This window comes from Manacus vitellinus, unplaced genomic scaffold (genome assembly GCF_001715985.3).
Source record: "Manacus vitellinus isolate BGI_N305 unplaced genomic scaffold, ASM171598v3 scaffold_3_pilon, whole genome shotgun sequence".
Taxonomy (NCBI): Eukaryota; Metazoa; Chordata; class Aves; order Passeriformes; family Pipridae; genus Manacus; species Manacus vitellinus.
In genome coordinates, this window is record NW_021940535.1 from 3,690,581 (window position 1) to 3,715,454 (window position 24,874).

At 42.5% G+C, this 24,874-nt stretch overlaps 1 protein-coding gene across 2 annotated transcripts in view; it reads right to left on the reverse strand.

Moving 5' to 3' along the window:
- The window catches only part of EGFR (epidermal growth factor receptor), a 43,546-nt gene extending 19,365 nt beyond the window's left edge, over positions 1-24,181 (reverse strand). For both annotated transcript variants that reach the window (XM_025895427.2, XM_018075845.3), the window contains exons 1-16: positions 24,034-24,181; positions 22,332-22,518; positions 21,505-21,639; positions 19,676-19,744; positions 16,745-16,863; positions 15,188-15,329; positions 14,404-14,520; positions 13,723-13,849; positions 13,546-13,619; positions 12,274-12,364; positions 11,338-11,537; positions 10,494-10,626; positions 8,996-9,095; positions 7,408-7,565; positions 2,073-2,108; positions 674-815 (exon numbers count right to left, since the gene is read on the reverse strand). In XM_025895427.2, the coding sequence (XP_025751212.1) occupies positions 674-815; positions 2,073-2,108; positions 7,408-7,565; positions 8,996-9,095; positions 10,494-10,626; positions 11,338-11,537; positions 12,274-12,364; positions 13,546-13,619; positions 13,723-13,849; positions 14,404-14,520; positions 15,188-15,329; positions 16,745-16,863; positions 19,676-19,744; positions 21,505-21,639; positions 22,332-22,518; positions 24,034-24,114 (1,911 nt within the window). In that variant the 5' untranslated portion in view covers positions 24,115-24,181. The remainder of the gene's footprint in view (positions 1-673; positions 816-2,072; positions 2,109-7,407; positions 7,566-8,995; positions 9,096-10,493; positions 10,627-11,337; positions 11,538-12,273; positions 12,365-13,545; positions 13,620-13,722; positions 13,850-14,403; positions 14,521-15,187; positions 15,330-16,744; positions 16,864-19,675; positions 19,745-21,504; positions 21,640-22,331; positions 22,519-24,033) is intronic.
- Between the last annotated feature and the right edge of the window lie 693 nt (positions 24,182-24,874).

Genomic DNA, 24,874 nt, shown 5'->3' on the forward strand with positions numbered 1-24,874 from the left:
AGGAATTTTACTGTTTTATACATGAGGTATTCAGAGGGTGATGCTATAATGCACACAAAGCCATGCAAAACGAAAAAGCAGTGTAGAAACCTTGTTCATGCCCAACAGGGTGAGCCATTCACTTTGATGGCTTTGAGGGCTTTTTGTGCTAAAAACAAACCAAAGACAAGACATAAATACTTCCTCAATTCCTTTCCCTGATCTCCTTTTTTTTCTGCAGGATCAGACATGCACCTGATCAAGGGGTTAAAAATTTCAAAAGCACTCCAAGCTGCCACAGGAGCCTCAAGGCTTGTCTGAAGGGACATGTGATTTTAGGCTGAAGGTCTACCTAGCAAGGTGGTATGGATCAGCAAACACATTGCACCTCACCCTGAAGGTATAGGTTTTTTTCTGAGTAGATAATCTCAATAACTATTCCTTAGGATTGAGACATCTTTTAAAATCTTTTGAAAATTATATCCAGAGGGATCAGATTTGAGATTAACTGAGAAGGTGATAGATGCACACCGCCTCTTTTCTGGGTAGCATAACAGACACTGTGTTTTCCAAGCCAAGGGATAGCAGACGTACAAGGCAGATGCATGGAGCTTTAATTCTCTGGTAAAAGGGGGATGGCCCCTGTTGCCCCAAACAAAGCAGTGGGTGTTGCAGCTGTGCCAGCAGCGCTCACCTCCCTCTCCTGCAGCAGCCGGCGCAGGGTCCGCTTTCTGACGATGTGGCGTCTTCGTAAGTAAAGGCCGATGCCCAATCCAACCACCACCAGGCACAGGAGACCTCCAACAACACCAGCTGCGATAGATGGAATTTTGGAGCTGCAACACAGAAGGAGATCCAGAAAGAGAAAAAATTCTTAGGTGTAAGATTTTAAAGAAGCCCTACAGAGGTTGCATGAAGCCTTAGGTTTTGATCAAACACATGCTCTGGACAACCATGAAGAGCCTACTTGATAAATTTTCAGATTTCTTGGGCATCTGTATTTTTAAGTTTCTCATCCAGTAATCTGTTCAAAATCTTCACTCTTCTCTCAAACTCGCAATTGGAATTGATCCTCATAACTTAAGAGAAGGGATTTCTTCTCTCTCTGACAAACCCACCGAGCACATAAGCATCAAATCTGTGATGCCTGTGTACTCCAGCTATGGGCAGTCTGCATGTGATCAGACACACAAAGCACATGGAGAGGAGGAGATCTGGGAAGGCATAAGCAGTTGTGATATCTGCAGTGAAGCTGACATCTCATCATTATTGGAGGGGCTGTAAGAGTCACGCTGAACGTGAGATGATCTGCCCTCCCAAGTACAAATGTCTGAGGCCAGGTATTGTGTGTGCCATCCCCGTTGTATGTACAGTTTGCTGCCTCTTTATTAGAGCCTTGATAACTTCAAATTTAAGTTGAAAAGAAGAACCTGGTTTCCAAGATTGTTTTTTTGGTTTGTACTTAGATACCCATGCCAGCTTTTTTCTAAGTTGCCCCAGGGATTCCTATTAAATGTAGTCACTTTTTAGCATTACTTCTAGGCTGAATTTGTCTTGCCATAGCATGACTCTGTGGGAAGAAACAAAATCCTTCTCTTTAAGCAAAAGAAGCCTGTTTGCTTGTTGTATGACCTTGAGCATGTCATGAGGCCAAACAGTGTAATATAAGATCTAGTATGACAAATGAGCATCCATTTGGGAACAGAATGGTTGGAGATGTACAGATCACAGGCCCTCTGTGTGTCTGAGTCCTCTGTAATGCAGGTAACTATATAAATCCTAAATATCTCTCTCTCTCTCTCTGTCCTTCATCCTTCCTTTTCCATCCCCTCTTTTTGTTGTCCAGTAACAGCTTCCAAGTCTCACCTTGACAAAAAAAGGCTAAGCAGAACAAGATTTTGAAGTCTTGTGCCAGTAGCAATATTTCTCAGTTCTTTAAACCATTTTTATAGGTCTGAGCCTGCTTTAAGCTGTCACTTCCCTGTACAGAGCTGAAGACTTAAGGCCCAGCCTCACAGTGTCCAGTGTGGAAATGTAAACATGCATGCATTCTTTCCAGCTCTGCCATTAATTGTAGCAAATGAAATACTCACCCATTTGGACAGCCTTCAAGACCTGGCCCTTTGCACCTGTAAAAACAAATGAACATTACAAACATAGCAGCTCTGGCCTACATACTTCTATAATTCCAACTAAGAGTGCTACTGATTGAAAAGCTTGTGTTTCAGAGCAGTCCAAGTATTAACATAGGAATTTATAATAGTCATACACTCCACTAAATATCAGTCAATGACCTTGCTCCAAAAATCTTTTATCTAGAGGAGTAGCTATGCTGCATACTCAGTTTAGAGAATGTTTTAAAACAAATTTCTATCATGTGGTAGAATGGGGGAAGGACGTAGATACACAAAATTCATGGATTCCCTGGCTCTGCATGGACATCTGCATTAGTGCAGGAGCCCAGGGCTGATTGTAGAGAAGGAAAGAAGTACATGTGGAAAGGATAAGGACAGAAATACATGTGGAAATGTGTCATTGGAGACCCTCCAGCATATCCTTGTTTCCTGATAAGGTAAAGATTTCAATTTTCAGACTTCCTATTGCAATAGAAAACAGGGACTCCCATCAAAAAACCAGGATTTGACAGCACTCTCTCTGGTTATAGTTTGTGGGCATGTGTCCATGACATTTTTCTTTTAGAATCTATAGTCTTATGTTACTGGTAATGTAAACAGGTATAACAGCTATCTAGAGAGCCAGGAACTCTACTAGCAAGTCTTTCACCCTCCATTTGAGCTTAAAATTCTCAAAATTAATTTTGGCAGCCCAATGCAAAAAACGACACGGACAAAAACACAGTGACTCCATTCACTTGATGGTCTAATGGGCATGAGAGGCACTCTGAATTCCCCAAGTGCTTCTGGGCTACGAGATGTATGCTCTTCATGGGAATTGTGGTCTTTGTGGTGTCTACTGAGGAAGAAGAGCATTACAGAGAGGGTGACATCACTTCTGAAAAACAGAGCACAGGAAGGAGTAAAGTCCAGTTTGTGGTATCCGCTCGCTGCGCTGACTTAAAGAAAATGGATCGTCTCAAAACAAATTCAGAGGAGGTCAAGCAGGGGATAAGGAGTGAGCCCATGCCAGGAAAACTGCTCTGAAATCCCTTTCACTAAGAGGAGGAACCAGAAAAATTTCAGAATGTTAGGTAGAGTTGCAGATCTTATAACTTGGTCTAGGTCTGGGGAAGGAAGAGGTGAAGCAACTACTCATTTTAATGGGTTTTTATTTGTTTGTTTGTTTTCATTACTCTGATCTTCCCTCGTGTATTTGTCTTGTTTCTGGGCCAACACAGTGCTCCAAGACCCAGCGTCTGGAAGGTCTTGTAAGTTCACTGGGCTCCCATGCAAGAATGTGCATCCTGGTGTCCTGGACATGCTGGAAGTGCTGTGCATACCAATTCCCAGATCCTGGGTACTCAGCCTTGTTAGCTTTCCTATCTGCATACAGCTTACTTTGTTTGCTGAGTTGTGTAACTAAGTACAGAGAGGCTGCATGTGCAGAGCAGAACCATCAGCTTGTTTATGGTCATAGGAAGCAGATCTTGCTTTGGGTGCTTGATGGAAAACTGATCTAAGACTCCAGATCTCATCCTATCGTGCTCTAATGCCTGGACATGAATTTCTACATGCTAACATAACAAAGCATGTGTGGCTGCTCTTGAATAAGAATGTGAAATTAAAAGACCTCACTTTATTTCAGAATATGATTATTGTCCCTCAAAGTATCTCTTCCTCAAAATTCTGGTTTGCCATGCTACTTTATAATGGTAAGTCCTCTATGTGCTTTACAGAATTGGCTGATAGTATCTACAATCTGAGGAATGACCGACCAGTTCTTTTCCTACACTTCAAAGCAGAAAGAGAAGAAGTGTAGGTTTTTATCTGTCCCCTTCTTTTTCCCCATCAATATCCAGTCTGGGTGGATAAAGTAAAAAGGTGTCTGGGAAGAAAATGACAGATCAGCTTGTCCTTTTCAAATCCCATGTTGTTTTCTGATTCATTTCACAAGTCAAAGAAGACACAAAGCCTATGAGAAATATCCATCCAGGACTACATATAACTATCTTTCTTATTATGGAATTTGATGATGACACTCAACATAAGTAACTCAAGTTTTGTGGAATCTAAACAATCATTTTTTCCATTCCTGAGTAATTTTTCTTCTCGTTACAGAAACTGAAATGAGACTTAGGTTATGAATTGCCTGAAGATCATATGGATATATCAGATGGATATAGCAGCAGTTGTAGTCTCTGAAATATTTCTCTACTTATTGGAAAATTATTACTGTGTACAGTTCCTGAAAACTGTTTAATCCTGAACTCAGCATTTCATTTGTCTGTGTAAATATTACTTGTCCCAGTGCAGACACAGCTATTTATTTCCCAAATCCATCAAGATCTTAACAACTTTGTCCTCGACCCATAGTTCCTAATTTGATATAATACATTAAGTTGCTATGATTTATGGCCTTTCAGAAAGGACTAACACTATAATAGCCTAAGTTACTTCACAGTCATAAAAGAAATTAAAAACCACTGGGCTTTTCAAAGCTTTACAAAAACTTTACTCTGTCCTTTCTCATTAACCTTCCAAGTGTGACGAAGGCATAGCATTTGCACTGTGCTGCTGCAACCTTCCCTCTCGGATCCCCTGGCCTCCTTCTCACCTGTCCCAAAAATCCCTTGGCATTTAACACGAAGACTGGTGAGACACATAGTGTTGGTAGCAACTGCGGAGGCAGGATGTGTCAGTATTGGCTTCTCTTCTCCTTGCTCATTCCCTCCAGTGGTTGCGTCTGTGTCTGAGTTTAATTTCTGTCCTCTGTGAGACCAAATCCTTCAACACTGAGCAGTTCAATTAAGCTAGAGAGTATCATTAGATGCTGAAGCTGTAGACGAGGTAATTCCAGGGCTTTTCAGATGTTGCTTTCTTTGTTGTAGCACATACTCTCAGCTGTACTAGAGGCATGGCAAAAAGAAGCTTGTGTACAAAATCCCCAAGAGAGTACAGGAGAATTGAGAAAGAAGGGGTCTTTTGGGCTGAGCAGGAGAAAGCTTCCTTCATTCTATGCCCTAATGAAGGCTGAAAAACTGACTTAGCAAAGAAAATGAGTCTAGAAGGGATTCTCTGTGGCATTACAAAAGAAGTGACGTACTACCAGTATGCTTACCTAAAATGAAAAAACAAAGTTTGTGACAAAACTCAGCTGAGAAAAGAAGTTCTTTACTTGCAGCTTCTTCAAGTAAGGAAAAGAGAGAGAGATCCTGGGAACCCTTACTTGCATGATTACTGAAGTCAGCACACTTAATCATGCTGATAAGATTTTGTGGGCTCTAGCTGTGAAATTGGACAGGGACAGAAATGAAGTTGTTGTTTCTTGTCATGCAGGAATTGCTGAGACTGTGGTTTCTAAGGATGCAAAAACTTTGTGAGACAGATGTTTTCCACCCACTGCTGAACAGATCCCATTCCCACAGCAAAATGAGGGAAAGGCGTGAAGAGAAGTGGCGTTACTGATGGATTGCCTTCACGAGGACAACGCTGTGCCAGACTGCATATTTCCATACTATGCCACTGACACTGGCTCCTTACTCATCAATGCCATTGGCCTCAGATGTACCATCTGTATAGCAAAAATAGCAACACTACCTCCTAGCTCTCTCGAGTCGTTCAGGTATACAGCCTATTTCTTCTGCCCCATTTGGGCAGCAACTCAAATAGGGTGATTGACCATGTTTACAATATAACTGATGCAAATTCAGTCCATGTAAAAGATGAAATTGATACTACTTTTTATTTTCTGCCTTAAAAACACAGGGCCAAATACACAGAGACATATGTTGGGTACCTCTCATTTTAAAAAAAATTCTCTGTACTGTAACCCCATCTCCTGCCAGACTCCTGTGGTACCCCATCCACTGTCAAAGCCAGGCAGGAATTGATTTCTCTGATGAAGTCTGCTCTGGGAACTTGCTTGTGCACTAAAAGCCACTGCATGACTTGTTGTTGCATCCCTGTCTGGCAGATTACATTCTCCAAGTCTGCATTTATTTGAGTCTAGTGTTTGATCTCACTACCAAGGCCGCATAGTGGAAAACTTTGTTCAGATGTGGTTACTCATTATGCTGCACCACTAATCAGCTGCATGTCCATGTGGCCAGTTAGAAGGAGGATATTGGATCTCTGTGGCCAGTTTGTATCAGAAGGGACTATTGAGGTCATTAATAAAGAGCAAACTCATAAAGATCCCTTTTCAACTGAGACAATTTGTTCTCAGGCACTGCAGTGGGAAGCCCTGATAAGCCTTGCCTGTGACTATAACAAAAATGGGGCATTGCTGTAAATTGCGGCAAATCTACACAGCTGGTACAACTACCATCTGAAAACCAGTGCACTGAACTTCACTAGGAACACTAGAAAGGGCTGTTCCTTGCTAATTTCACCCTTCATCTCCTTTTTTCCATGAAGTCGAGGACCTGGCAGTTGGATCAGCTAATACACAAAGGGATGATGGTTGGTGTGAATCAGTTATAACTTCTCTCTTGCAACACATATTACAGGCATACTATAGAAAGATTTTGTATCAGACAGACCTGCAGGGTAAAAGGCAGGGCCTGTGAAGGACAATACACCAAAATGTGCGGTTTTTTGCTCTGAAAGCATCACAGTCCAGCAACCAACTCTGAAATCCTAAAACCTTTTACTGCGCATCCTATGTCCTTTGCAGGTTGGAAATCAGGAGAGAAGACAGTTGTTACTTGTCATGTAGGCTAACTAGTTCAATTCACAGCTTGTTCCACATGGCAGCTTAAGTGTGCCCCCAAATGAGGACAAAAATGGGGTTACTGTGATGCCCATTAATAATGCCACACTCTGGAGGCAAGCAAGGCTTTGAACTCAGACCAAGTGCTAGCATATGAAAAGAACGGAGAAAAATCAAAACACCATGTTATCCCACTGGGATTTCCCTCCTGAAAATTGAAAGGTGCAGATAAAGACGGGCCATAGGAGTTCAGCATCCACCAGATGTCACTGATGTTCCTCCCAAAACTAAAGGACCCAGCAACAAGCCAGGTGGGGGAAAATAAAGTGCATCACTGCTGGGTGAGTTCTGTAAAATTCCAGGAAATTTTCTATTTAAGTTATCAAACAAACCTGTTTCAAACCCCCTAAACCATTTTTTTTTCTGTCTTCCATTGAACTTTTCCTGCTGTGTACTCCTGTGTACTCCTGACCTCTCTTGTTCCCTGTTAGTTCTTCTCAGTGGTTTGACATGGGACTGTCAGGAAGAGAAAGAGCTCAAGATGAGCTGTTCCCCTATTTCTTTTTTTCCCTGTCTCCATTCAGCTAAGATTTTACTCACCCTCGGGTGCAGTTTGGATGGCAGAGCTGGCAAACAGCATTCCCGTCGGCATATTTCCAGACCAGGGTGTCATTCTCACCCAGAACCCCTGCTGGGCAGGATTTCACACAGTGGGGGCCATCTATAAAATGGGCACACTTCATGCAATTGTCAGGGCCCTGCAAAGAGAAGCAACTTGTTTATAATGCCCTTCAATCAGCCTATTCAGGAGGAAATTCAGAAGATAAATCTAAATGCCTTCCACTGCCAGTTTTCAGCATCGTCTGGTTTTATTGCCTTGCTACCTGATATTCTTGCAAGTAATTGCTATTGTAGGATGGACCATACAACAGGTAGTCCCTGCTCTTTAAAGCTAGTATTTTCTTGCATTTCAGTGTTGCTTCTTTTATCCTGGTTTGCCTTCTGCCTGGTTGGAAAACGTATATTTTTCATTTTAAGGGGAATAATTCAATGACACCTCAGTAAGGCTTTATCTGAAAAGCATACGGCTTGGCAGCTACGTGGTACAACCTCCCATCACACAATTTAAAACATTGGACCTGGACTGGCTGACACCTCCCTGAAGTATTGGCCTCAAATCATTTACCTGGTTTCTCAGCACAGGTTCTTTCCTCTGTTAGAGAGAAGTATGGAGTAATGGAGGTAACCCAAGGAGTGCATGAATTTTTTTTTACTTTGAAAAGCGTTTAGTTTGTGTTTAAAGGAATTGCCTTTAGCCATTTTTGGCAGAACTGTTTCATGTTCACCATGAATGACCTAAATATTTTAAAGCAGGGGAACTAGCAATTCTGGGTCAGATTCTGCTATGGAGAAAAACCAGACAAGATCCAAGTGCCAGTTACAGTGGGACTACAGTAATACATGCTATAGGAAGATTATTTTAATCACTGTAATGTCTAAGGGCCACTATAATAGACTGATTACTAGATGCTGGGCAAATATGGAACAAGGGGGTGGTCATTGCCTGAAGGACCTTATAATGTTAATAACATCCCTGAAGCTACAGTGCTAGAAGGGAGGATGGAAATGCTTCACATTACTGAGCAGTGACTCTTCAAACTGATGATGGGCAAGGGTCAAACACTCAGAGGCTGCTAGGAATGGCAAGAGATGTTTAAAGAGTTGGGTCAAATAGCACAGAGGAGGACCTGTGATGAGAGCAGGAGATTTGATCTCAATTACAAGAAAGAAAAAAAAAAAAGAAAACTGAAGTTTTACAAATAAGATACAAGTTTGATCTAACTTGTTCACATCAGCATGGCAGTTCAGTATACACATGTCCCTCAAATGTTTGCCAAATTACTATATTGTCACATACATAAGTAAGTCTTTTTTTCCTATGTAAAAGACACAAAAAATTAAAGACCCTACAATGCCCGAGACTGTGGATTGCATGTCACAAAGGAAAAATAACACCCTGAGGTTTCCTCTCCTGTTCCTGCTTCCCTGTCCCAAGATCTTGACTTCTAACCACTCTCACCTCTGCTCCACATCAGAGAGGGGGTAAATGAGACCTCAGGATTATCTCAACATGGGAAATACTTATTAATACATAGTTTGAGATTTGCTAAGGTGAATCTGCTCTTACAGGTCCAGTGCAGGTTGCATTGTACGCAGTGGAGTTTTGCACCAAGCACTCAGGGTGGCAGGGTAGGCACCTGGAGTCCTTTTCAAACTCTCTTGGCTCCCTGGAAAACAACAACAACAACAAAAAAAGAGAAATAATTAAATCCCAGGCTGATTAGTGAGTGATAAATTGTGGTCTTCTCTCCTTTTCCTGAGTTTTCCACTTTAAATTGACTGAGATGATGATGGTACTGAGACAGGAGGAGATACAGGGGGACTCCTCTTGGCTACACCAGTAGCACTTGTGAGGACATAAGAGTAAGGGAAATTTGGTTGAAAGTGAAACACATGGCATACCAGATTGCACACTACAAATTAGTTTACTTTCCCTTTTTAAGCTAGTGCCACAGAATATTCACAACCATTTCTAGAGGCTTTTAAATGGTAGTGATGCAAAGAGATCAGCAAAAACAGTTCAAGTGATTCCAAGGCTACGAATAATAATTAGGAAAGCTTAACAGCAAAGCACTGATAATTAAACTCATGTCCTCTCTACAACACACAATGAATCATTAAAATATGAAAGTTGGGAACAGATGGTTTCAATAGCAATAAAGCTGTTCCACTTCAAGTAATGGTGTTATTAATTAAACTAAATCTACCCATCATTTGACACAAAAAATGCCCAGATCTGCCCTTCAGGTTATAATAGCTGCTGGAGGGAATTCACTTAAAAAAGACAGCTGCTGAACTACAAGTCACTAGAGAAATACAAACATCAGAGGCATTAGCACCCTGACAAGTACTTGCTTAATTCTCATGAGCTTTAAAAGTCAGACTTTAAAGTTTTATTGAAAAGTCTCTGTAATTTTCAGTGCTAGACGTACCTTTCCTGTCTACATCACCTGTTGAACTGCCTGAAAACCCAGCCACAGCCCTGACACACAAGCGGTAATATGTTCTCCATGGCCTGAGTGAGGCTGAAGCAATAATTTTGCCCTGAAATTGCTGTTCTCAGTGATTTTTGGATGAAAGTTCATTCTACCTTGACTGTAACTTTGCAAATTGCAAGGGTGAGCTGCTCATCTGAGCACATATGAGTCCCTGGCTCTGGGGATGACTGAGCTCCTGGGGACTGTAAATGGCTCTGGCTCTCACCCAATGTACTTGACATGACAGTCACAGCTTGGATTTTCACCGGGGCTTTAAGCTCCTTTATTTCTTATGGGAAGGAGACATAAGGCTTAGCCTCCTTGGGCCTAGAGATACTCTCCTTGTGGGCTTAAGGGGATGTTTTATTAGCAGTTCACCATAGCAGGAACAAACTCCCAAGCAATACTGACTGGGAAAGGAGAGGTACCTCAACTAGGTACTATGTTCATGTAACATCTCTGCAAAGCTGGTGAAATCCCACGCAATCAGAGACCCTTTTTTTTGCCTTCTTTCCAGTTACAACATATTTTAAAAACCAAAACCCCGAAATCATCACCGAAACCTCAAGCACCCCTGAGACAACTTACCCTTGTAGGATGTTGCACTGTTTCACACACTCCTTTTGGCGAGCAAAAAACCTGCAGGAGAAGCAGTGGAAGGGTCCTGGCCCCCAGCAGCCCACGTCTGAGCACAGAGGGTCACAAACATGCTTGGCAGCAGCTAAGAGAGAAACAAAGACAAGAAAAGCCATGAATGTCAAGGCAAGAGAGAGCTCAAACTCTCCATCCTCACTTCATCTGACCAGACAGTTTCTCCAATCTGTTCCAAAGCACATGTGAATGCTCCTGGCAGTGTGGAAGAGGAGAAATCATGCTCCTCTTAAGTTCCAAAGCCTGAAACTAAGAGTGACTTCTGGTCTTTCAAAACAAGAACAAGTTTCTCCGTGACAGCTTAACAGATGTATAATAAAGCTAAATCAGGCTGAGAGAGATGGGGTTGTCCAGCCTGAGGAAGAGACACTTTCAGGGAAACCTTACTGAGACTTTTTAGTAGGTAGAGGGGGCACATAACAACTTTTTAACAAGGCCTGTAGTGTCAGGACAAAGGGAAATGGTTTTAAACTGGAAGAGTAGATTTAGAATGGATGTAATGAAGACATAGTTACAACGGGTGGTGAGACACAGTTGCCTAGAGAAGTGGTGGATATCTAATCCCTGGAAGAGTTCAAGGTCAGACTGGATGGGGCCCTGAGCACCCTGAAAAAAAAAATCCCACTTTTCCCTCACCACCTTCATTAAAGCAGTATCACTGATTAATTTTGTAGCCAGGGAAATAGGGGGAAAAAGCTTTGCTCGAATTATGAAAATGCAAGTTTACACTTGCATTTCAGCATGAGCTTTAGTGGGGACCAGGAATGCAGTGCTGACTTACCACACTCATTTTTATCTCTGTTCTGTAAAATCTTTGTTTTCTGGCTCTGAGTTGCAAACAGGCTGTGCCAGTCCATGGTGTCAGCATAGCAGAGGTTCCTGTTCTTCATAACGGCGACATCTCCGTCACTTATTTCCTTGAGGGAGCGCAGCCCTAAGGACTGTATTTGCAAGTTAACAACAGCAAGGGAATACTGGCCACTAAAAGAGAGATGGACAGAAAGAAAACACATGCAAGAAAGATAATTAGTAAGCAGACTCGGCATGTTTTTCTTTTAGTTCTCAAATGTGTGTTGCTGTTTTCTTCCAGCAAGATCCTGCTCAGCCCTCTAAACTTATTGCCTAGTACATGACATGCCTATTATATAACAACTACAATACTCATATCTGGTTTTGCAAGGGCTTTTTAAGCTAAAACTGTCAGGACACGTCTTCTGACAAGTAAATGATGTGCAACAATGGTTGTAGGTAAAGTAGCTATTATTTTGTGCTTGTCCACCAAGTCATTCTTCCTCTTGGGGCAAGCCTAGGAGGGCACTGGAAGCGCTGCTGCTGTTGCACTGCCTGGCAGCCTCCATCCCCCACTGCCCAGCTACCTCAAATCCCAAAGTGCTTCTGATACCTTAGTAACTTATCCCAAACTGTAAAGAACCACTCTTTGTCCTGTTTGTGTTTCCATGATGGTCTGGGTGACCCTGGTCCTGAAAGCAGGCTCAGGGCAGCCTTCCACATGTGGCACAGCGCTGAGGGTCTTTACCCCTGGGACACATTATCTGCTGCTACAAAGATAGTGCTCTACTCCTCCAAAGGTTTGCCCCATTTTGCATTAGTTTTTGGACATCTGAGTCTCACACTACTTGCAACCTTGGTGTGCTCAGACAAGAGCAGCTCTAAACAGTGTTCCTCTTACAGTCGCTTTGGCACATGATTTACTTACTGTTGTTTTGTTCTGCCCCGTATAATCTCCAGATTTTCAAAAGCATAGAGATCAGTAGCATTCTCGGGCCAGGCTTGAATCAACAAAAATCCTGAAATGAAGAAAAGAAGATTTAAAAATAATAATAATGAAATTAAACCTGTGGTCAGTACTGGCAGCAAATCCTTGAGCAAATCCTGCACCAGGAGAAGACCCTGGTGCTTTCCCCATGCTTATCTGAGAATCTCAAACTGAAACATGACATTTTAGGGAGCAGGGAGATATTTTTAAACCCCGTTTTATAAACAGTTTACTTCTTAGCCCACCACGAGGGCTTAGGAGCATAACAGATGAGCATGTCAGTGAGCCGCACATCCTGCCACACCGAGTCACCAGTGACGATGGCTCTTGCCAGAGCCTGCCTGAGAGGCTGCAGGCTCTGATCCTGTGGGACAAAGGCATCACTCCATCCCATTTGTGAGCAGACCTCAGGGAAGAGGAGAACTGAAAAGCAGGAACTGAGCAGAACAGGCAGCTGCTTGGAGTGGATTGGCTGAAGCAAGCAGAATTCTCTGCCTCAGCTGAGGTGTTTGGGAGGACAGGGAGAATTTGGAAAATTGTAGGCTGCTGTATGACGCTCTGTGGTTAGTCACTGCCACCCTGAAGGGAACCAGACAGGTAAGAGAGAAAGAAAAAGGGAACTGGAGTCATGTCTGGGGACCCAGCTCCGATGTTATGTTCATTTTATAATGGGCTGAACAAAATTATTTTTAATTGATGCTTGGTGCAAGACAGCAGCTGAGCACTCTGCTGGCTGCTCTGTGCTCATGGAGATCCAGTTGCCCCAAGGAAGAGCTCTTCAGGCTGGAGAGGGTGTCTCCGTAAGGATGATGCAAGCCACTGAGCACGCTTCCCTAAAGAGCTGCTGAAAGGTTTTCCACAAATAGAAACACACTTGGCTTTTTTTAGCTGGAATGGTACGCCTCTGCATCACCACACGCTTCTTGGGTGGCTGAGGATCTCCTCTACTTTTACTCTTCTCTAGGGCTGACAGTTCAGCAGAAGGGGTGTTCTGGCCAAACCACACACCTTGGATGGGAGACCAATATGGGTTATGTGGGCGTAATGCTGGCGAGGCACTGCTGACCACCTTGGTGAAGAGTGACCCTTGGTAGCTCAGAGGCAGAAACTCTTTGCTTGCTCTTCTCTTCATATGCTTAAAAAATTTCCCTTCTGTCCCTCTGAATTTGGCAGTATCAGTCAGAACATTTCAGCTTAAAACTCACTGCTAACCTGATATTTCTTTGACTGTTTTGAAGACATCCAACTTCTTGGGGTCCAAGGGTAGAGTCTTCGTGAAGGCATCACTGAAACAAACAGAATGAGGAATTGGGAAAAAAATAGTTCAGCCTCAACTTCTCCCCAGCCCTTCTTTCCCTCCCAGTGCACAGTGACCAGCAGGTAACTCACCCTAGAAATGCAACTGGGAGAATGCTGACATCCCCATTGATCTTGGTACAGTTTTTGAAGGAGTCAATGTTTGTGGCATTTATGGAGAGGATCCCTTTAAGTTCACCTATTCCAATGCCATTGCACACTGTTAAAGGAGAGATACAAAATGAGAAGGGGAGAAGGGTGAAGCCCAGTTACACGGAAGGGGGGAAACATAGAGATGCCATGAAAAAGCATTCCAATATGGTCAAACCTACCACTCTGAGTTTCACAGATCTTTTGCCTATTTTTGCTTTTCAGAAAGTGCCACAAGATAATCGCTTCCTGCTTGCCCAGCTGTGCAGCTCTGGTCTGAGCTTCTCTGCACACGGGCTCTGTTTGGCACATGCTCCTCTTTCTCTCTTTGTCCCATTTTAATTTTATTCCCCTTGATGAGGTACTGGGAAGGACAAATGAAGGAGAAGGCTGATGTGCAAGATACGCATGCACAAACACTTTATCTGCTGTACTTGTGGTGTATCCCAACTTGAGAGCACGCCCCAAAGTCGTGTTTCCTGATCAAACCACTTGTCAGATCTCCAATCAGTGGATCTGATTGATATCAAATTTGCGCTTAATTAAGATCAGAACTCCCTGCACTTTTTCTTACAAGTTACCTATCATCTCAAAGCCTTACTGGTTTATTCCATGCTTTTATACCTTTGCTGCATAGCCCATCACACTTTTTACACTTCCGAACACCATTTTCTTCCACTTCATAAGTATCAGCATTGCATGAGCGAACACAGGAGCCATGGTCTGTCACCACGTAGTTGTCTAGGAATAAAAGGATACAAAGGTCATTGAAACACAAGAAGGATGCTTTGGGAGCTGGACAAACACTTCAATACTAGTGTAATACTTTTGTCACACTCAGAAAAGTACAGGCACTAACTATGAATACTCACAAACATAATTTGAAGGTAGATGAACATCCAGTGCTATCACCCTTTTACAGAGAGGGGCATGGTCACAGAAGGATAAAACAACATTCAGGTTCTTGATGGGTTAAAAAAATACAGACACGGAACAGCAAGAAAGGAAAAGCAAGCATCTGTAGCTAAAACAATCATACAGTTTGAGAGGGAGTGTTAAAATCAACTACTTTCTACCAGTCCTAATTAAGAAACAGTTAAGAGCTGATAATGCTTGATAATCCACAGGATTGATCCCATATAGCCATTGTTTTGATGATTTTTATATGATGCCTTTCTCTCCACCAAGAGAAAAACTTTTGGAAGTCAGAATGTAATGATTAAAAATCACGGAAGGTGATGGAGGCAGTTTGAATAGGCTCACTTTGTCAACTGTTCCCAGTTCCCACAGGAACTGAAGAGAACAAGTGCTCTTTCACTTGGCCACAACACAGAGGGATGACATAGGTCCCTTCCCACCTCTCTCCAACCCCCACCTCCTATGCGGTTGCAATCTGAAATGAACTTACGTGGACATTCCTTCACACAAGTGGCTCCGAAGCTGTATTTTCCATCAGGGTTGACATCCATCTGGTAAGTGGTGGGGTTATACAGGACTAATGGGGGACACGTATCCTTGCACGTAGCATCATCCCGAAACTTGCGGCATGCCTGTCATTGAACAACAGCACCCATTAAACAACCTTCTCCTTAAAAAGTGACAATGGTTTTACATTAGGTCTTTAAAACACTCTGACGGTCTGTTTCCTGCTTAGCTCCAATGGAAGCCCCAGGCAGCTACAGGGATGGTTCCTCAGGCTTTGAAGGTGAAAGGTTCCTTCAGGTTGGGCAATTGAGTTTAATATTTTTTTTAAAAAAGAAACCATGAACTTTTCTTTTTCTGAATAAGAAACCTTGGCACTCTGGTGCAGAGCTGCTAGGATTCACGTGGGAACGGGAATAAATTTGCATGCCTTGGACAGAAAAATTTTCCCTACAGGCAACAAGTGGATCAAGACAAATGGTACTTTTCTTGACCACTTTTTAATAACCTAAATCAAATCAAGTCCTTTCCTGCCGATTACTGAATTTTCTGGCTAAATATTAAACCAAAGCCATTATATTTGGCTGCAGGTAATGAACAATATAGCAAGTATTTTTGAAGGGCAAGTTGGTTCTTCCAATTTAAATCTGCATTAAATTAATAATCACTCTCCTTTCCCCTTTCTTCTCCCCTGGTTTTCCAAATGAGAGAGAATAACTGTCTTCCTTGTGAGCCAGTAAGGGCATCATAGCCCTGCAACTTAAAAGAGGACCAGGACTAAACATAATGACAACATCCAGACTGGATGGCTTCTATGGCAATTACTCAGATGTCCCTTAATTCAGAATGAAGTGTAGTGCAAATATGGGGAAGAGTTAAAACCACAGCATACACCGACCCCCTGAAACTCTTGTAGAAAAGCCAAGAAATTTTTTTTTTCCTAAAGAAGCTCTGTTTGCTTTTTCTCCCTCCACTGCCCCAGGGTTCCCCAAACACAGAGCTTTTGTGGCAAGTGAAACCCAGAAAGGGAAACCCTGATTTCATGTCTGAATTTCAATGAAATGCAGAAAGATGAAGATCCATCATATCTTATTCCCCTTATAAGTTCTTGCTTTAGTAAATCAAGATTATTACTGACTAGCGCTAAGGAGCACAAGGCAAACTTATGGTGGCCTGAAAAACTGCTGTAGCACGGGGACTACTTCGGACCTGGGGACCTGCCCATGTGGGGAACTCACCCTACAGCAAACAGATGCTCTGCAACAACTTCGAACTGACTGGGCACTCAAAGGCACTAAAATGGTTTAGAATGCACCAGTAAGGTTCACTGACAGAGTCAGTAAAGACCAGCTAAGGGTGCTGTGAAGTTCATGTCATCTTCCCTCCCACCAACCACCCACGAAGGGAAACCCTGGAGCACCCTCCAGGACAGCATCTCTCAGAAGGTTTCTGGGTTTGAAGAAGGCTAGGGGACATGCATCTGAATGCCTGCCTCGTCGTATCAGAGATTTAAGCAATTATGGTGGTGGTGCAGCATCATTACCAGGCAGTCACTCTCCCGAGGCCCCGTGCATCCCGCAGCACACTGGTTGTGGCAGCAGTCACTGGGCACCTTTCCCCTGCAGCGGCCAGAGCACTGCTGGGCACAGATGACTTTTGTTACTGGAAGATACAAGAAAAAATAAGAAACATCAGCTATATTTGCTGCACTGAGATCAAGAAATATGAAGAAATGGTCTGGTGCAGGATCTGTGCTAGATTTTCCTCATAGGATGCACATTCTGTCCTCACATAAGGCTAATGTTTGGGAGGGGTGAGAGCTGGTGTGGGTGGTAGTGAGCAGGAATTGCATCCAGCTTGTAATTATCTTGGCTGCTGCGAGGTGCTAAGAATGCTGACCCCAGCCAGGAAATATGTCCTGCTTAGAAAGAGCAACTAGGTCCCTGTCACATCAATGCCTAGATCAAGAAAAATTCTGTGGAGTCATTGTATCTTACATCTGGGCAACAGAGCAGGATCTGCCTCCATTTCGCTGAAAAAAATAGCTATTATTTTTGCTAGCTCTGGGAAAAACAATGTGACAGAACTGCCAGGGCTTCATACTAAAATGGGAAACCATACATTGTTGGTGTGGTGTCAGGATCCCTTCAATGCACTAAAAATATTCTGAAATTTGCAGAGAGGAGAGACTTACTCAACAAACAGATTTCATATGCACATTGAATTATTTTTCTTTAGGCTTCAATTCCTCGGCCAAATTTTATCTTCATTACACAATTCCCATAGGGTTTGCACCACTGCAATGACCCAGAGGAAGAACTGGCCCTGGTTCAGCTTTTTGCAGGGAAGCAAAAACTGCCTGCAATATTTTGTTGAGAATTGGGAAAGTGTCTCCATTTGAATAGCAAAGCAGCGAGAAGGATAATCAGAACAATTAAAAAAAAAAAACCAAAACAACCACAAACCAGAAATGGGATTGCTTGTTCTCTAGAAAAAAAGTACTGGCTCACAGAGCCTGGCATTAGACACCAGAGAAACCTGATGGCTACTCTGCTTCATTACAGCACCCCGAGCATTTCAGCTGTGCTCTGCACTAACTGTTATCAACTTTGCAGTTGGCACAACTGAGTTACAATATCACCATGAATCCTAAAAGTCTGAAATAGAATGTTGTTAATTAGCAGAAAATTATTGCAATAAGTAGTCTGCTACAGGGTATATAACAGTGACTTTTAAAAATCATACATTCTATCTTTTTCCATTACACACTTCTGTATCCAAACTGCATTATTTCATTATTCTTGTAGGCCTGTAAGCAAGATGATATACTTTCAAGGAAACAGATTATTTCCACAACAGGCATTACCTTCTTGGATAGCAACTTCTTCATTCAACTAGAATGAATAAGAGGCACATGGTTCCATATGAACAGTGTTTTGATATAATTTTTTTCATAAGCATTAACAGGGGAATAAAGCACCTCGTCACTTTGATAGCTATTGACTAGAGCTTCCCGCTGGAAACATATATCACAGCAAATGTTTTTACTTCATACAGAATATCCCACGTTCATTTTCAGGAGAAAAAACTTTCCCACATATGGAAATGTGGGATATATTTTCAGTTGGCCACATTCTCAAATGCCTGGAGAGGTGAGCAAGAGCCTGAAAAAGGTTTCATTTTATGCACTCATCAACCTCCTGAATCCAGTGAGAGTTTGTAAATGCTGAAAGTTTGCAGGGTTGAGACCTGAGGTTTTGCAAGGCCCTGAGACAGCTGTGCAGCCCCAGCTGCAAGGAAAAACCTGGGAAGGCCTTTGTGTGTGCAGTCACTGTCCACCTTGAGAGCCAAACTGCAGAGCTGACTGAAAGAAGCTAAAGCTTATACTAAATGAAGACAGAAAAGATTTGCTCAAGTTCCAAGTTATATAGATTTGGCTTGGTATTTGCAGACAAGAAACTTAGGGTTAGGTGATTATTTGCAATGGAAAACTGAATATAGGATATTGCTTCCACTTGCCTTATGTCTAGATCAGTGGTTTTTTCACTGAACTTTTCACAAAAAAAGAATTAGAAACAGTGTATTTCCCCACTTTTTAGAGAAAAAAGAAATGATGAAGTAGTGAAACAAACTGAGATGGTCTTCCTCCTCAACCTTTACTTTAGGAAAAATAAATCCTTGTAGACTCTGAAGCACATCTAAATGGATGTTTCTGTTGCTCTCTTCATATCAGGCAAGCATCCTACCTGCACAATTTTACAGTTAAACATAGGCAGCCAAACATTTCCATTTATATATCTAAAAATGGCTACACATTTTCAGAGAGCCTTTCAAAGGTCCTCCAAGTACAGTACGTAGTGTGATTATATCCACATGAAGGTGACATCTTTTGTGTTTACAAAAAAAAACCTACGGGGATTCCAAAAAGAGAAATTAAAGCCAGCAAAAATTGGGTTACATTGTTACTTCTAAGAGTAGAAAATAATCCCAAGTATCATTAATTGGCCTGCAGAATGACTCCACAGGAAACAGCAGGAAGGCAAACAATTCACCACACAGTTACTGTGTTCTCTAATACATGGTAAAATAACCGAGCGAATAAACGCTCACAAGTGCAGATGGGAGAAAGCTGTGGGCAACACACAAGTTTTCAATGCAGGAGACACCTGCAGAATTTTACTTCCGGAAGAACAGCACATCTGCAGGGAAATCCAAACCCAAGGCAAACCACCTTGAGGTTTCCCATCCAGAAAGGGAGTTACTCGTAGGGAGCAGGCATGGCTGTCTTCCCTGTGACTACCTTTTTGCAGACCATGTCCACCCATGGTGCACTTCAAGAAGCCCCAGCATAGCAGGATGCAGAGAAGGACAAGTGTGATACACATGTTACTAATTTGCACTTGACAGGTTAATTTTTCAGTAGATAGAAATTTAGTATGTCAGAGCACACAAGCGATTTCTTAACTAATCTTACATTTCTGGCAGTTCTGTTCACCAGGGCCCCAGCAGTGGTCTTCTGTACAGTTCAGATGGCATTTGGGACCTAAAACATGAGACAGAGTATAATATTCTGTAAACACAGAAAACAACAACATACTATGAACCACAGAAAACAATGACTTGAGATTTCCTGCTCAATAAACCAGTGTAGGAAGCACCTACATAACAATGCTCAAAAAACCTGAGAACTTAAATCCTTATCCTTTGTTCATCTCTGCTTTCCTACGTGCAGTTCTCCACCTCTACACCCTTGAACAAGTGAGCATAATACCCAGCCAGTCTAGCTTACGAAAGAGGTATACTTTTCCCAGGAACAGGAATCTCAGCTACTGCCCAGCTGGCCCTCCTGTTGGTGGGGTTTGCATGCAATGGCAAGTCACCACTGGCTTGCAGCCGGGCATGTGCCAGCTGCTCACTACAGGCCACATGTAAATCAGTGTTTCTGAACAACGCAGTTCTAAAAAGTAAACAAATCCAACTGGATTCACAGGCAACCGCCAGCTACTCCAACCACAAAGTAATTTGACTTGTCTGCTTTGTGCTCTCCTCCCATTCTCTGCCAAAAATACTCCTCAGTGTAGGACTACACTGCAGATGGACAACTGATGGAGAGGTGATAGAGTGGATGGACACCCTGCCTGACCTCAATGGTTCAGTGCTGGTTCTTTCCCATCCCTCCCTCCTTACTCTTTTTTTTCTTTCTCTTAATGACAAGCAGAGTCCCAGAGAAACAACTTATTTTAGACTATGGGGTTGTCATTAAAGCCATAAATGGCTGTCTAAGCAGATTAATAGGGAATTCACTACAGTTAAAAGGCATTTCCTACTAAAGTGTTTCTTCCTGCTAACATCATGTGATTCTCCCTCCCTCCATCATCCATCAAATAGCTGAACAAATGCCAATACTTGTACAAGAGTTGATTGATTTGGTGTAAGACCAAAGAAATCCTTTTCTTTTTTAAGTTGAAAAGTTAAAGATTAACATTTCTGGGGTGTTCAGAGCCAAATTCCTGTGCTGACATGTATAGTTTGCAACTCCTTGATTACGCTTGGGCTCTGCACAAAAATAAGTCAACGCAGAAGTTGGCTATTAGCTCAGGCAATTATGCAACTGGAAGAAGATAAAGAAAATATGCTTTCCTGTCAAGTTATAGTGCCAGAAATTAAATGCTCAGAAATGAAAATAAACTCTCCTTTCTTTGAAATGACTGGGGATTTTACAAGGGACTCATAAGGCTGAAGGATTAGCTTAAGCCTACTCTAAGCATACGCTATACAAACTTCTAAATATCCCCTCATCTCCCTGCTGATCTGAAGCATCAGATTTATCTGCCTGTTTATCATTACTTTTGCAAGGGCAGTCTGTGCAGCCCAAAACAGTTGAGTTTTACAGCACACAACTTGGGCCTTAACTCTAAAAAGGCTACAAGCAACTTCATGAAGGTACTCATATGGGCTTTCTAGACCCAAGCCTTATATTGTAAACAGAAGACTGCTGGAAAGCAAATGAGTGCATGTTTTTCTTAGCTGTGTTTGATTAATACATATGTAGAGTACTGCCTCGAACCAAGAGAATCACCCCCAAGAACTTTGCTGACCTATGAGTTAACGACTGAACCAACATGAAAAATTCTATCTTAGGCCAGTGGTGCAGAAATGAAAGCACTTCCCTTGGAACAGGGTTTGTTCCCTCGTGTAAAAATTGTTGGACCACAATCCTACTGCATGAAAGATGATATGTTCATTATACTGTCTGAAGTGGAGGGGGTGAGCACAGAGCATTTTTTGTAAGTTAATACTCACAAGAAGATAAGTTGCTTGCAAATTCAAGCACTGTGAGAGGCTTCTTGCTCGTGTCAATGATGTCATTCCAGAGAACAGTGTCCATGTTGCACAGTTTGGGGTTGTTGCTGATTTTAACACCTCCATTGAGAATTTCTGTTACAGAAAGAAAAAAAATTTGTAAGTGAAGCAAATCCATAAGACTTCTGTCTCTGATCTAAAGAAACAGAAATAAAGCATGTATTTCTCCACCTCAGTCACACAATGCTAACAGAAAAGGACAATTTGCATGGCATCAGCACTCCTAACAGTGTAACCAACACCAGGCTCAGACTGATGGGTTCTGGAGACTCAGCTGCTCTTGGACGCCATAAAGATGCCACTAAGTGTGGCTTTCTGCCTGGTGCCACCTCTAGGGGCCATGGCACTCAGCAGAGATGGCACTGCTGGTGTGCATAGCCAGAGACCGCGTGAGACCCTAACACACGTATCACCAGTTCCCATCGGATTTAACAGAAAATACTGACATGTATGCACTGGAATCAAATGATGCAAAATAACAAATAGATACTTCTTTGGCAGTTTGAGGGACAGAAATGAATCTCACCATCTTGTTGATGTTTTGGATTTTCTGTACCTTTCTGCAATGAGAAGTTATGACTTTCTTCACCTTTTGAAGAAGACTGGCTAGTGGGAAAGCAATCAGGAAACGACACTCAGATCCTTGTTTTTAAAGCAGGATTTGATGGCACGTGACTTTGAGAGGCAATCCAATTGGATCTGGATACCAATAAGCTAACAGTTGAAGTCTGCTTTAGAGATGCCTCTACCTCTTGCCCTCATCTCACCTGATAGCCGTTTCATTGGCAGCTGCCGGAGTCCCTGGGTTTTATTCATGTGGTAATTGGATAAAACTGCCAGGGCATAAGAGTTGTCATACAGCACATTGCCTCGGATGATCTGGAGGTTTTCTAGGGGAATGACATCCACCATGTTAAGTGCAATGAGGACGTAGCCAGCAACCTCCTGTATTGACTGAGAGAACAACAGAAGAAAAAAGGTGCTTAATCCATAGTACTCTTCAATAATCGCTTTCTACCTCCCACCCCTCCAATCCACCATCTTTCAATTCTCAGGAATGATAAACCATTTCATCTCATTAAAATAAATAGATCTGAGAACAAAAATGGACTATGTGGAAAACTTTGCCAGTTAAGCAGGTATAAACTTACCCTTCGAGCACTTACCAGGGTATCATTGAAAAGATCCAGCTTACCCCTGCTCTGTCCCCAAGCAAGGGTAAGTGGGGCTAACTAGGAGATGCAGGTAAACAGGGCAAGCATGTATGATATGGCAACTAAGTGTGATGCTTCCCTTAAATAACTGCCTAGCCTCCAAGCATTGGCAGCACAGAGATGCCATCTGATTCAGGCTTTTACATTCTCTTTTCCGCGCCCCTTTCCTTGCAGATCCTCCATTGCTCATCAGAGGGGAAGATCAGGTAAGCTTCTCATTCTTAAGTAACATATATTTACAGAACAAAAATACAAGTGAGGTACTGTTCCTGCATGTAGGTCAATTCCTGCCTTGCACTGTGAAATGTGTGCATTTCTATCTCCTACAAAAATCACCATAAATGAAAAACCCTCAGGCTACCACTTAGGATATTTTCCTGTTCTATGAAGACTACCAGTGAATTTTCAAGAGACCTGTTACGTTCCTGGGAACAGTGAGCTCCATAGTCAGGTTGTGCTTTGGAGAGAATGGCAATACCACCATATTTATAACCCATGTGTCTGAACCATTTACTGTCTGATCTTGCTTTTTACTTGCTGGTGGAGAACCTGGAGGTACCCATGTCAGACAGTGCTCCTCCCTATGCTGCGGCTGCGTTTTAGCATCCATCCCCTGTCCTTTCCTCCTCTTCCTCAGCTTGCCATAGTTACTCAGGTGCTTGTGCACAAAACAAATGTTGAGACGGGAGTAGCCCGTGTGTCAACTGCAGAGGATTATCTTGAAGATTGCTTGAAGAATCCACGTGGGAAGTTATTGCATAGGACTTGCCTGCCTGCTTAGGGTGTGAGCACTGCAGGCTACAGAGGGACTCACCACCATGGCAGGGGAAGGGGTCACTGTTTGAAGAGCACGGGAAAGGCCTCCACACTTCAAAATCTGCCATCTGTGGGTTGCCACTCACTTTGTGCTTTGCTTTGCCCAACAGCACCACAAATTCTTTTGCTCTCTGAGAAGTAAGACAATGGGTAAGGATGCAATTGCACTTATAAATAAGAAGAAACCCATCTGCATGGCACCCATTACAGGCTGGCAAGTGCTTGAAAAGCTATTTCTCAAAGTGCCTGATTTGTATAGTAGAGTTGAGCATATCCTGCAGCCTACAGGTATGCCTAGACTGTGAGCTGCAATTGCTCTGACATTAGCTAGCTATGTTTTTTGGATCACCACAATTTTATCAGTAGCTGATCCTTTGCATTTTCCTTAAAAAATGGAGTAAGATTCCTTTAGCAGAGAAGACCACAGATGAACACTAACCTTCAGGAAAGAGAGGTCACGATTGTGCTCTACGTATGTAATCTCCAGGTTGCTGAGCACCACCTCACAATTATTGTACATCCTCTGCAGGCTGGTGAAATGGTCTTCCACATGTCCCAGTTGAGTCAGCTTGTTATTTGTCCCTTGACAAACTGTGGAGAAAAGAAAAAAGCTCCATGAAGTAAAGGAAGAATACAAAGACTTGTTGCCCACTTATCTGCCCCAAATACCACAGTAAGTTAAGCATCAGTTTCATAAGAAACAAGAACGTTACATGTCATGTCTCTGATGGCAATAGTGTAGGAAGTATGCAGTGTTTCCCAGGCACTACCTGGGTACAAAGATGTACCAGAATTTAGAGCTGGAATAACCCTCCGTCACTTTCTGTTACATAAAAAACTCCAAAACAAGACTTTTGTACATAAGTAGCACTAAGTTTTCTGTATCACAAACATAACACAGTTCCTGAGGAGAGTACATTGATACAGCACAATCATCATTGTTACAGTACAATTAATACATCAATCATTACTGAAAGTGGTATGTTGCTAGAAATCCCCAAAGGCGATTTCCCTGAGGACCCATTTACATTACTGCAGGGGGAGTTGGATCTCCCTTTAAGGTCAGTGGAAGGAAGTGGGGGCTTCCTGTAGGATCCCTCAAGCTACAAATCCAGATTTTAAGAGCAAATTGAACCTCCAGGGCATACACATCTCTTGCCAGTCTGACATTTTGGGGGTATGATAAGATTCAGGAGATTTCCTGGCATATTCTGCTTTAGCACACAAACACACCTTTGTCTACTTTGCTGGTGGGGAAGGAAGAGGTGTCACACAGAGCA